This window comes from Chlorocebus sabaeus, chromosome 26 (assembly GCF_047675955.1).
Source record: "Chlorocebus sabaeus isolate Y175 chromosome 26, mChlSab1.0.hap1, whole genome shotgun sequence".
Lineage (NCBI taxonomy): Eukaryota > Metazoa > Chordata > Mammalia > Primates > Cercopithecidae > Chlorocebus > Chlorocebus sabaeus.
Window position 1 is genome coordinate 51840587 of NC_132929.1, and position 11171 is coordinate 51851757.

At 52.4% G+C, this 11171-nt stretch overlaps 1 protein-coding gene across 4 annotated transcripts; it reads left to right on the forward strand.

Annotated features, from left to right (window-relative positions):
- The first annotated feature begins 476 nt into the window (after positions 1-476).
- Positions 477-10455, forward strand: LOC140710496 (golgin subfamily A member 8S-like). Of its 4 annotated transcripts, none has more exons than XM_073012344.1 (19): positions 477-588; positions 2286-2405; positions 2989-3048; positions 3231-3311; positions 4165-4203; positions 4467-4514; positions 4603-4687; positions 4783-4892; positions 5923-6009; positions 6117-6224; positions 6418-6505; positions 6883-7118; positions 7386-7454; positions 8808-8883; positions 9310-9401; positions 9611-9711; positions 9793-9890; positions 9986-10141; positions 10271-10455. In XM_073012344.1, exons 1-19 carry the CDS (start codon positions 505-507, stop codon positions 10453-10455), a joined length of 1923 nt encoding a protein of 640 aa, XP_072868445.1. In that variant the 5' UTR covers positions 477-504. The 4 variants fall into 4 exon arrangements, with proteins under 4 accessions (XP_072868445.1, XP_072868446.1, XP_072868447.1 ...); XM_073012345.1 differs by having other exon boundaries at positions 9313-9401; XM_073012346.1 differs by lacking the exons at positions 2989-3048; positions 8808-8883; positions 9310-9401 and adding an exon at positions 9434-9476 and having other exon boundaries at positions 2286-2400; positions 3190-3311; positions 7386-7486.
- Positions 10456-11171: the final 716 nt, after the last annotated feature.

Below are 11171 nucleotides of genomic sequence, written 5' to 3' on the forward strand. Positions count from 1 at the left end.
CCATTTTTATATGATCTGTATCTCAGTTAACGTAATACTGGTAATTTTTGTACTGTATGAAAAATATAGGCCAAAATCATAGACCTTGAATAGAAGCTGGGTCATGAAGATAGCTCTGGAGGAACACATAGATACACAAAAACTGAAAAACACACATATAAAGTATACACACATATATTTTTTACAGTTTTAAAGCTTTTAAAGCAAAAGCCAGCCCCTCCCCTCTCCCAGAGTAGTTGGCCTCTGCCCTGTCTTAGACTGGGTGGGGACAGCAGTTGCATGGGCAGCTTTCCTTGTGAGCCACAGGTCCCTCTGGCCATGCTGCTGTCTGGCCACACCCCCTTTCCCTTTCATCTTTCTCATTGACCAATGGGCTTGGAGCATTAAGGCCACACCCCTATTCCACATTCTACTGGGGCCCTGGTTACGCCTCCTCTGGCTCAGTCACACAGCAACCTGGTCAGTGACTGGAGGTGTTGATCAGTGCTCGCTGGGATTTTGCTGATGTGGCCCCAACCCCGCCTCCCTCCCCACCCTGCGATGGCAGGAGAAACTCGAGAGAGCAAATTGGCAGCAGCCAAGAAAAAGGTAAAAACACACTAGGTCATGGCCCCCCAACCCTGTCACAGATCCCCTCCGATGACAAGACTCCTGCCAGAGTCCATACCACTTCTGAGGCACACCAGACTGGGTCCCCCACCCCAGTGCCTCTGGGCTACCCCCACCAAAGTTTTGTCAGTTAGCCGCACCCCTTCAGCAAGCAGCCCTGTCCCTGCCCTCGGCAGTCACCCCAGGTTGACTTTGGGCGGATGACTCCCACTCCATTCATGGGCCCTCATCTCCTGCCACCCCAAGCTTGACCTTCCTTGGCTCTTTGGGCTCACGTCTCCAAGAACCTGGGTTCCCCCAGTCCCAGGTCCCACCCTTGCCAGTCATCCCTGGGTGACTTTGGGACTACGGGACTTTGGGATGCTGGTGACTCCTGAGGCTCCCTGCTGCAGACTCTGCCTCCACTCCTGCTACCTCAAGGTCGCCCTCCCTGGGTTCTTTGCACTGGCATCTCCAAGGGACCTGGGTCCCAACCCTGTGTTTCCCTCCCCCGTTATGGAGCAGTGACTCGGACATGCTACTGATGTGGTCCCTCCCCCCGACCTGGAGGAGTGGAAAGTGGTGATGTTACAATCCACCTAGAAACTGTCATTACTGGAAGACCGGCCTTTGATCTTATGACCCAGTCCCCTAAGCGTTCTCACCCCATTTCTGGTTCCTCTGGTCACAGCGCAAATTTCCAGCTGGAAGGGGAATAGAGACTGTGGGACCTAGGAGGAAGAGGTTCCAGGCTGCCTCACTCCCTTAACATCGACATTGACGGGGGGAAAAGCCTACACTTCCCCCGTGAGCGCAAAACATTGACAGTATCTCTGGGTGGCAATGGGAGAATGGGTTTGGTTTGGTTTTCTCCCAGGTTTCTACTTTCCAGAGAGATTTTAACATTTTTTTCTGAGTTCTCCACCTCATATTCTAATTCTCCATGGTTCTGGGACCAGACTGCCCTTCAGTCAGTATTCTCTGAAGTGAGATTTGCTCATCTTCTGAGGAATAGATCTTGGGGAACTGAATTTGACAGCTTGAATCTTCCTCATATTATCTCAACCTGTGGTACTTTGAGTGCCACAGGATAAATATGGGACATCTTTCTGAAATGTCAGGTTCCCTTGATTCTCTTGAGATCAAGAGAAAAAACATTAATGTACTTAGGGATGACAGTCACATAGGTTTCTAAGAGTATACCAGACTTCTCTCTGAAATGAGGTTTGGGTTGTCCTCTTTCTGATAAATTCCCAGATTTCACAGAAAGGCTGCCTTCTGCCACGAGGACACATTGATATAAAAGTTTGAGAGGTACGGGTGCACTTCCTGACACTGACAGACGTGTGAGGATGTATGACTCTAAACCACGCAGTTCCTGCCTACCTAATGTTTACTTTTCTACCTCTGCCTCTGGTTTTGGTCCCTGGCAGTTGCTGATTCTTGGTAAAACCCCAGAGCTTGGAGTCAGAAGACTGAGTTTCAAAGTTCCAGTATTGCCTTTTTCTTTTCTTCTTCTTTTTTTTTCCTATCCATATCGATCCCTCTCAGTCACTAAATGATGGTGACAACACCTTGTACAGTTGTTGGTGTCATTAAATCAGATGGTGTATATAGTATTTTGTAAAAACTGTAAGGAGGATGTGGCTGTAGGGGCTGATGGTTCCCATGAGTATTACTGCTCTTCTTTCCCACAGTTAAAAGAATATTGGCAGAGAAACAGCCCTGGTGGTCCAACAGGAGCGAAGAAGAACGAGAAAACAAATGACAGTGTCCCTGAGACAGCCACTTCTGGTGGTTGCCACTCACCTGGGGATGTGAGTCTTGGCTTACCAGGCTCCTGGGGACAAGGGGCACAAGGGGCAGTAGAGGGTAATTGTTAAGATTGTGGATGGACTGTTGGGTATTGGTTCAGAATTCTGGGTTTGAATCCTGCCTCTCCGTCTGCTAGGGATATGATTTAGGGCAAGTTGCTTGAGCTCTTTGGGCCTCTCTTTGCACATCTGTATAATAGAAGTGGTATTGCTTGACTTCCATTTGTGAGGTAATGAGATTTGTTACTGTTGTTTTTATGTTAATCCCTAGTACATGGCCTGCGGTAAACACCCAGGACACCCAGGATATGGTCATTGCTGTTCGATTTTCCTCATCCCCAGTCTCAAGGGGAAGCCAGGACAATGAGAACAGCCACTTGTCATCAGGATTCACTGAAAGGGCCCCAGGGCGGGATGGTGGGGAGATAAAAAGCATGGGAGAAGTTGGCACAAAGGAGTTATGGGACAAAGGGTTCAAGATAGGCAGAAAAGAAAATGTTGCCAGTTGATGGGGAAGAAAGGAAGTCAGAGGGCTCTGACACTGAGAGGGACAGAACATCTCCATGTGCACTCTCATCTCTTGTAGTCAGCAACGGGTATCCTCGGGGACAGCCCTACATCATTTGGTCCCCTGAAGGAACCGGAGGTAAGAGGCTCTGGGCGGAGGTGCAGTGACCCTGCAGGCCAATCCTCCAACCTCCTCCCACAGCAGGGACTGGGTGCCCCTCTGCCAGCTGAGAGAGCCCACACACACCCCAGCCCTAATGATTGTTCTCTCTACCTCTCCACAACTCCTCCTCCATCTCCTCCTCTCTGCATGTGCCTCAGAGCCCGTGCCAAGAACTACCAGCAGCCCTGGACTCAAGGTCCGTCAAAATCAGTCAACTGAAGAAGACCATCAAATCCTTGGTAAGAGTCCAGTGGGGTCCCCTGATTCCACGCTGCCAATCCTGGGCTCCAGTTTTCCCTTGGGGCCCTGAAGAAAGGGGCTGGGGGCCCTGGTGCCAAGCACAAATAGGGAGCTGGGGTGCCCAGGCCTCACCTGGAGGGACCCCAGAGCACGCAGCATGGCTCTTCTTTTGCTGCCCTCTTTGCCGACTGTCTCCTCTCCACACACCCCTGCTCGAGTCCTTGCTACACACGCCCTGGGGTCATTGCCTCTCGGGGAAGTGCTAGCCTGACTGGTTGTCAGGGGCCCCGTATTTCTGCTGTGACTCAGTCCCTAATTTGTTCTTTGATTCTGGACAAGCCGCCTCTCCTTTCTGGACTCGGGTTTCCAGAGGAGGTAGTGAGTATCAAAGGTGTCTGTTAGCTCTGAGAGTCCGAGATTTAAAGGCCGCCTAGAATGGGAACCTCAGGGCCAAGGGCTCCTGACTGTCCTTTTCTTGCCTATATCTGCTGTGAAGAACTGTACCTGGCCCATAGGTGCTCAGTGAATGTTTATTGAATGAACACACTTTTCTAAATGACAAGCTGGCAGAAGAGGGGGCCGTTCTCAAATTCCATCTCTAGAGGTTTATGTTTCTGTCCTCTCAAGAGATTCCAGATTCAGACTTTGAGTTCTGTGGCTGTGGGCAAAAACCAACAAAGACCCGAATTCTCTGTCCTTGGGCGCTTGAGGAGAGTTGACCAGTTCGTGTTCCCATTGAGTCTGAGAACTCTGCCTTTAAAATCCATTCCTGGCCCCTGCCTACCACTTCCTGGCCTGGGGAATAGAGTTGAGGGGCCACCCTCCATCACCTTTATTTGACTCTCCCCACAGAAACAACAGAAGAAACAAGTGGAACATCAGCTGGAAGAAGTAATCGTGATTTCTTTGTTTGCTCACATGACTGCTGGGTTTGGGGGGCACTCAGATGTAGAGGCCCCAGTCTCCTCTCCCCTACTCCCAACCTGGGGAAGAAGGCTCACCCCTCAGATTCCACTCCATCCCCACAGGGTCCCTGATAACCTGGTCCCATGGGTGGGCCTGTCCTGGGGCATCAGTGGCTTTCTGGGGGCATGTCTCTTGCTGTGCCATCTCTACCTCCCCCTGGTAAGAGCTCTGTCTTCCTCTTCCTATAGGAAAAGAAAGCAAACAACGAGAAACAGAAAACTGAAAGGGAGCTAGAGGTGAGTGGAGGGTATGAGGTTTTCTCCTGTCCTCCACGGAATGTTTCTTTCCTTCTCTTTCAGCACTTGCTTGGCTTTTCTCCCAAAGGTTCAAATCCAGAGATTGAACATACAGAAAGGGAAACTAAGGACGGACCTGTATCACATGAAACGTTCTCTCAGATACTTTGAAGGTGGGAATCTGGGCACCCTGTCATCCTTCAGCCTGGCACTTTGACAGGTCTTTAGCGGGAGTCTTTTGGGCCCCATCTCAACTCTCTCATTACAGAGGAGTCCAAGGATCTGGCCGGCCGCCTGCAATGTTCATTGCAGCGTAGAGGAGAGTTAGAGCAGGTGCTCTGTGCTGTCACCGCCACACAGGAGAAGAAGGCGGACCCGGTGAGTCCAACCACCTGCCCCATCCCCTGGGAGCCTGTCTTCGCAGATAGAGGAGTGAGCCTAAGGGTCCCTTCTGCAGGATGGAGTGTCCTGCCCAGGAGGCAGCATGGCCATGTCTCGCTGCTTTTGTGTGTGGTTGTTAGAGGCAGCCTGGGGCTGAGTCAGCTGCTGTGGGTGAGTTGGGGGGTGCGGTGGGGAGTGAGCACTGGACACAGAGCTTGGAGGCCAAGTGCCTGCCCTGCCCTTACCTGGCTGTGGTCTTGGCCAAGTCCTAGGTGGGGTATTGGGTACTTGTTCTGTGAAGGTACAGAAGATTACCTTTAGTATGATACCATTTCTGTAGAGAGAGGAAATGTGTGTGTGTGTGTGCACATATTATTGATAGTATATGTAAAACATGTCTGCAACCGTTCATAAAAAACTCGGGAGAGAGCAACAAGGTGGCTGGGAGATACTTCCCTTCTGTACCTTCTGAGTTTTGGACTATGCAAAGGTATCATTGTTTCAAAAACTGAACAAAAGATTATTTTTCCCCTTCCTATCTGTGCTTTCAACCCCAGCAAGAAAATGGGCTTAGAGTATCAGATAGACCTGGGTGTTCAAATCCCAGCTCTGCCTAAGTGATGTTAAGCAAGCACTTAACCTAAAATACTCCATGTTTTTTCATCTACACAATAGAGGTCATCATAGTAACTGTCTCCTATGGTGGTTGTGAGGATTAAATGGGATTGCTAGCATGGTGCTGGTGAAGCACTCCATAAAGGTTCAGACAGTGGTAGTAATAACAGTAATAACAAGAGCAATATTAACTGATCTCTCTGGGCCTCTGTTAGGCAGCTGTAAATTCCATCTCATTCCCTGTCCCTTCCAACTTTACTGAGTTCTGTTAAAAACCACACCATGGGCTTGGAAATGCCTCGATGTTTACTGACCGAGTTGTATATTGAGCCTAGCCCTAGCTCTTTTAAGGGGCACTGTGTGGAATGGCCCAGGCTCCCCAGATTGAAACTTCTCACTCTTCACCATCCAGTCCTCGAGCCACAGGAAAGCATGTATGGAGTGGAAGTTAGAGCGGTCCACACGGGAGCAGGCAATTCTGAAAGCACAGCTGACACAGGTGAGGTTTTGCAGAGGGAGGGATGTGGAAGGAAGATGACCCCAGGTGGCCAGGAGCAGGTGAGGACCAGTGACAGCCCTTTCTAACTTCTGTGCCCATTCTTGCAGTTGAAGGAGTCGCTCAAACAAGCCCATCTAGAGCGGGACGAATATGTTCAACATCTGAAAGGAGAGAGGGCCCGGTGGCAGCAGAGGATGAAGAAAATGTCGCAGGAGGTGAGATCTGACCTTTCAGCCCCCTGACCTTAGATGGGTCACGGAATCTTTCTGGGCATCTGTAAAATGGGAACAGTACAGCCAGAGGTGGTCATGGGTCTGGGCTTTGTGGACGTGGGGGCAGAGAGGGAGATGGCAGCCACCAGCCACCAGCCCCTCTCTCCAGGGCCCTTTCCCCCTGTGCTTTGGGCAGGTTTGCACCTTGAAGAAAGAGAAGAAGGATGACATGCGTCGGCTAGAGAAGCTGGAGAGGAGTTTCTCCAAACTGAAGAACCGGATAGGTGAGATGGGGCTGGTGTGACCTGGGAGCAGGCCTGGCATCAGAGGGCTGGGGGTGGCTTAGAATGCCCCAGGGAGGTGGGTGGATGGAAGGGCTTTGAGGCAGAAGGAAAGAAGTCTGTGCCAGGAGACGGCAAGTCTTGTCATCTCCGTGAGCCTCAGTGTACCCATCAGCACAGAGAGCCCATTGTCAGCCACCCACAGTGCTCTGTATTGAAAGTGGTTGGAAGATTGGGTACCATCCGGGTGCGAGGAATCATTAGCAGTGCGGCCAAGTTTGGGGAGCCTGAGAGGAGCTGTGCACCAAGAGGAGGGGTTTTGTTGTTGGTTTTTGGTTTTGGAGAATACAGAGGCCCTTATTGACCGCTTCCTTTCTCAGCTGAACCCCTGCCCCCGGAGCCCCCAGCAGTGCCCTCTGAGGTGGAGCTGCAGCACCTGAGGAAGGAACTAGAAAGAGTGTCAGCAGAGCTCCAGGCCCAGGTGCAAAACCATCAGCACGTAAGTCTCCTGAACCAGGCACAAAAGGAGAGGCTTCAGGAGCAGGAGGAGAGGCTTGGGAGGCAGGAGTTGAGGCTTCAGCAGCTGGCCCAGCCACAGAGCAACTTCGAGGAGCTGGTGCATTGCCCCACCTGGGGAGCCTGCCCTCCTCCCTAGCCCTCAAGGCCTTTGTTTCCTCACCTGTAAAATGGGGCAACATAGCCCTCATGTGAAATATTACTTCTAAAGGCACCTGTGAGCCAGAGCCCTGCTCTGGTGGCTATGGGACAGAGGGGATGATTTTTCTAACCTGCCTCCACCCTTCCCGGTGCCATGGGAGGCAGACACCAAGTTCTGGGGTCTCCAGTTTCAGTGGGTGGCTGCTGATTGCTTCTCTCTGTCCAGAACAAGGAGAACAAGAGCGCACTGCAGTTGGAGCAGCAAGTAGAGGAGCGGCAGGAGAAGCTGGAGGAGGTGAAGGAGACGGTAACCTCCGCCCCATCCAAGAAGGGCTTGGAGGCGGGCACCAGCCTCTGGGGATGGGAGGTGCCAGGCCAGAAGCAGCTCCAGCCTGGGGGAGGTGACTCCACCACCCTCCAGGGCAGTCCTGAGACTGTTTCTTGCTTCCTGCCCTCTGACTTTTAGAGGTGGGTAGCCCTGGGCTCCCTCAGGTCTGGACATCATCATCTCAGCTAGAGGCACAGAGCCCCCCAATCATAGGGGAAGAGATAGTGGGATAAGAGGCTCCTTACGCCAGGCACGGTGGCTCACGCCTATAATCCCAGCACTTTGGGAGGCTGAGGCAGGAGAATTACTTGAGGTCGGAGTTCAAGATCAGCCTGGCCAACATTGTAAAACTTCATCTCTACTAAAATTACCAAAAAAAAAAAAAAAAAAAAAATGTAGCCTGGCATGGTGGCTCATGCCTGTAATCCCACCTACTCAGGAGGCTGAGGCATGAGAATCACTTGAACCCAGGAGGTGGAGGTTGCAGTGAGCTGAGATTGCACCACTGCACTCCAGCCTGGGCCACAGAGTGACACTCTGTCTCAAAACAAAACAAAAAGGCTCCTTAGATTAAAACTGGTTTCCAGCCTCGGTTCCACTGGTCACCATTCAAGTACTTTGCATCTCTAAGTCTCTGTTTCTTTAACTTCAAAAGGAAGTTAGCATTTTCCTTACAGAGGTGCTGAGGATTAAATGAGCTAATACATGGAAAGCACTAGGCCTCTAACATGCTTAGCAGATGGCGGCTGGCTCCCACTGCTTTTCCACCAGTCTGTGGCCTACAGTTTAAATGGTGAAGGAGGGTGTGAGATTTGAGGCTGAGGAAGGAGGCATGGTGTTCTAGGAAAGGGAGGCAGTCACTTAGGCCTGGAGCAAGGGGCCAGGGACCTGGGAAGACGACAGAGCCCCACAGTGCCCTCACTACCTTATTGATGAGTCCAGAATCTGGAAGCCAGCCGCCACATGCCCTCACACCCAGGGTCTTCCTGCAGGTGGAGCTGAAGAGCCAAGAGGCTCAGAGTCTGCAGCAGCAGCCAGACCATTACCTGGGTCACCTGCAGCAGTCCGTGGCCACCTAGCAGTAGCAGGTGGCCGCCTATCAGCAGCTGACCTCTGAGAAGGAGGCGCTGCACAGGCAGTTACTGCAGCAGACCCAGCTAATGAACCAGCTGCAGCAGCAGGAAGCTTGGGGCAAAGCGGTGGCCGAGATGACCCGCGGAAAGTTACAGGAGACCCAGGGGAGGGAGCTGCTGAGGACGGGGCCGTGAGGGGGACGACCTGGCAAACTCCGTGCCTTCTTACTCTTTTCTGGCCCCTTAGGAGCACCTGGAGGCTGCCAGGCAGCAGAATCAGCAGCTGCAGGACCAACTGAGCCTCATGGCTCTCCCTGGGGAAGGTACGGGAGACCACTCAGAGGAAGAGGAGAGGGCCCCAGGAGGAAGCGGGGACTGTTAGCAGTGTAGGATTGAGGAGTTGGAAGAGACCTTTAGAAGAGCTGGTCATGATGCCGACCGGGTGCCTGCACTAAGTTTGGCATCAATATGGTGACCTCCTGGGAGTGGGGGGGCCACCAAGTTGCCTAAGGATGGCTGAACTGGCCCAGGTCAGAAAGGGAGCAGGTCAGAACTCCCACACCAACTGGTAGTGGGACTGTGCCTGGGCAGTATAGCAAGATCTTGGGTCTTAAAAATAAAGAACAGCAGCTCATTCCTCTCTGGGGAGGGGCTGGCTCAGGGTTACACAGTGAGGATGGAGGCAGAGTTGGGCCCACAGTACCTCCCTTGTTGGGTTGTCTGAGGAGCCCTCTGGCCACTCCCCACAGGAGATGGAGGACGACATCTGGACAGTGAGGAGGAGGAGGGACCTCGGCCCATGCCGAGCGTCCCAGAGGACCTGGAGAGCTGGGAGGCCATGGTGAGCCTGACTCCCCCTGCACCCATTTTGCCACCTTCCTCTGTGGTCCCAGCCCCAGGGACTGGGGTCGAGTCTGTGATCAGGGAGCCCCAGCGGGGCCTGTGGAAAGTCACGGAGAAGCTGGAGGTGAGTGAGTGCTGGCATGGGCCAAGAAGGGTAGGGGTGGGAAAGGCTGTTACTAAGATGTGACCCCATTATTTTGGCTCCAGAGCAGCCTTATGGACCTCCTGGAGGAGAAGACAGACCTGAGCGCGAATGTGGAGAAACTAGAAGTTCAATTCATCCACTACTGGAGGGAGAGATGCCATCAGTGAGTGGGAGGTCAGGGCACGGCAGGGGAAGCTGCAGGCCCTCAGAGGGGCCCCAGCGTCTGAGCCCTGTCCTCCGGCAGGAAAATTCGTCACCTTATAAATGAGCCAGGGGGCAATGTCAAAGATGCAGCACGGGGAGGACATCATCAGGCTGGCCCAGTACAGGGAGGATATGAAGGTAGCGTGTGCAACATCTCTGTGGGGGTGGGGTGGGTGTGGGCGTGAGGGTGGGCGCCCGGCAGTGGTGTGACGGCTGAGCACCCCTCCCTCCAGGTGAAGCTGCTGGCGCTGCAGGAGATGGAGTTGCGGCTTGTGCTGACCACAACAGCGAGCACAGCAAACTCCTGACCTCTTCCCAGAACCCTGTCAAGGAGCCCGGTCCAGGAGCCCCAGCCCCCCAGGAGACTGGGGATGCCCACAAGCATGGTGGTGAGTAGAGCCCTCAGGCGGGGCGGGCAGGCAGGAGCGGGGTGGGGGGGGGGAGGGACGGGCGGGGCTTGCACCATGCTCAGATCCCCCATTCACTGTCTCCAAATTCCCAACTCACTCTCTCCAAAGATCTTTGTGAGGTGAGCCTCACTGACAGCGAGGAGCCAGCTCACGGAGAGGCCACGGAGGGATCTCCCCACAACAACCCTACTGCACAGACCATCACGCAGGAGCACCAGGAGCACCCAGGCTTGGGCAGCAACCACTCTGTGCCGTTCTTTTGCTGGGCTTGGCTGCTGAGAAGGAGGAGATAAACATCACCATCATCAAAGAGCTGCTCAAGACCTTTTTAAAAAAGAAAGTTATGGGGTTAATCTCCTACACAATTCATTTCCTTCATTTGAATGATTATTTGTGTTTCTAATTTATAGTTAAGTTTATTTGTAAAAAGTTTAAAAAGTGGGTCTCTGCCTTTCACTGAGGTTCACTCTGGCATCCTTTAGCATTTTTCTGTTTTAATTTCATAATTGTAGGTCATTAGCATGTATATTGAGTTTGCCGTTACGTGGTGGGAGTTCAAACACACAAAGACCCACTGTTTGCACAAAACTATTCTCGCTGGTTTGGAATAGGCTGCCTTGCTTTTTCAATATTATTGCAACATGTATGTTCATTACAGAATTCAGATAAAATTTGCTTATGTTCTGCTATTGTTTGACCTAATCTTAATCACAGTGAGCTCTTCATTAGCTCAATATGTGGTTTACTTCCAAGTGTCACTGTTCATTACTTTGTAATATGCCACCGTGTCTGGATGGAGGGAGGAGGGAAACAAAGAACAAAAGGGACTAAGATGGCGTATTTCCGGGTTCTTCATCACCAACTTTCCTGCGCCCGGGGAAAGACACAGGTCAACGGTGCAGGTGCAACCTGATGTCCAACCAAGGAAACTGAAACCTACCTGGCCACACCTACCACAGGGCCCGACCCGCCCATGTCCGGCCTACTGCCCTCCCACTGCCAGGCCCAA

Excerpts from the sequence above, each read along its gene's own strand:
- LOC140710496 (XM_073012344.1), top strand. The coding sequence starts at position 505 with ATGTGGCCCCAACCCCGCCTCCCTCCCCACCCTGCGATGGCAGGAGAA. Across the intron at positions 3,049-3,230 it reads GTCCCCTGAAGGAACCGGAG|AGCCCGTGCCAAGAACTACC; the intron begins GTAAGAGGCTCT and ends CATGTGCCTCAG. Across the intron at positions 9,891-9,985 it reads AGTACAGGGAGGATATGAAG|GTGAAGCTGCTGGCGCTGCA; the intron begins GTAGCGTGTGCA and ends CCCTCCCTCCAG.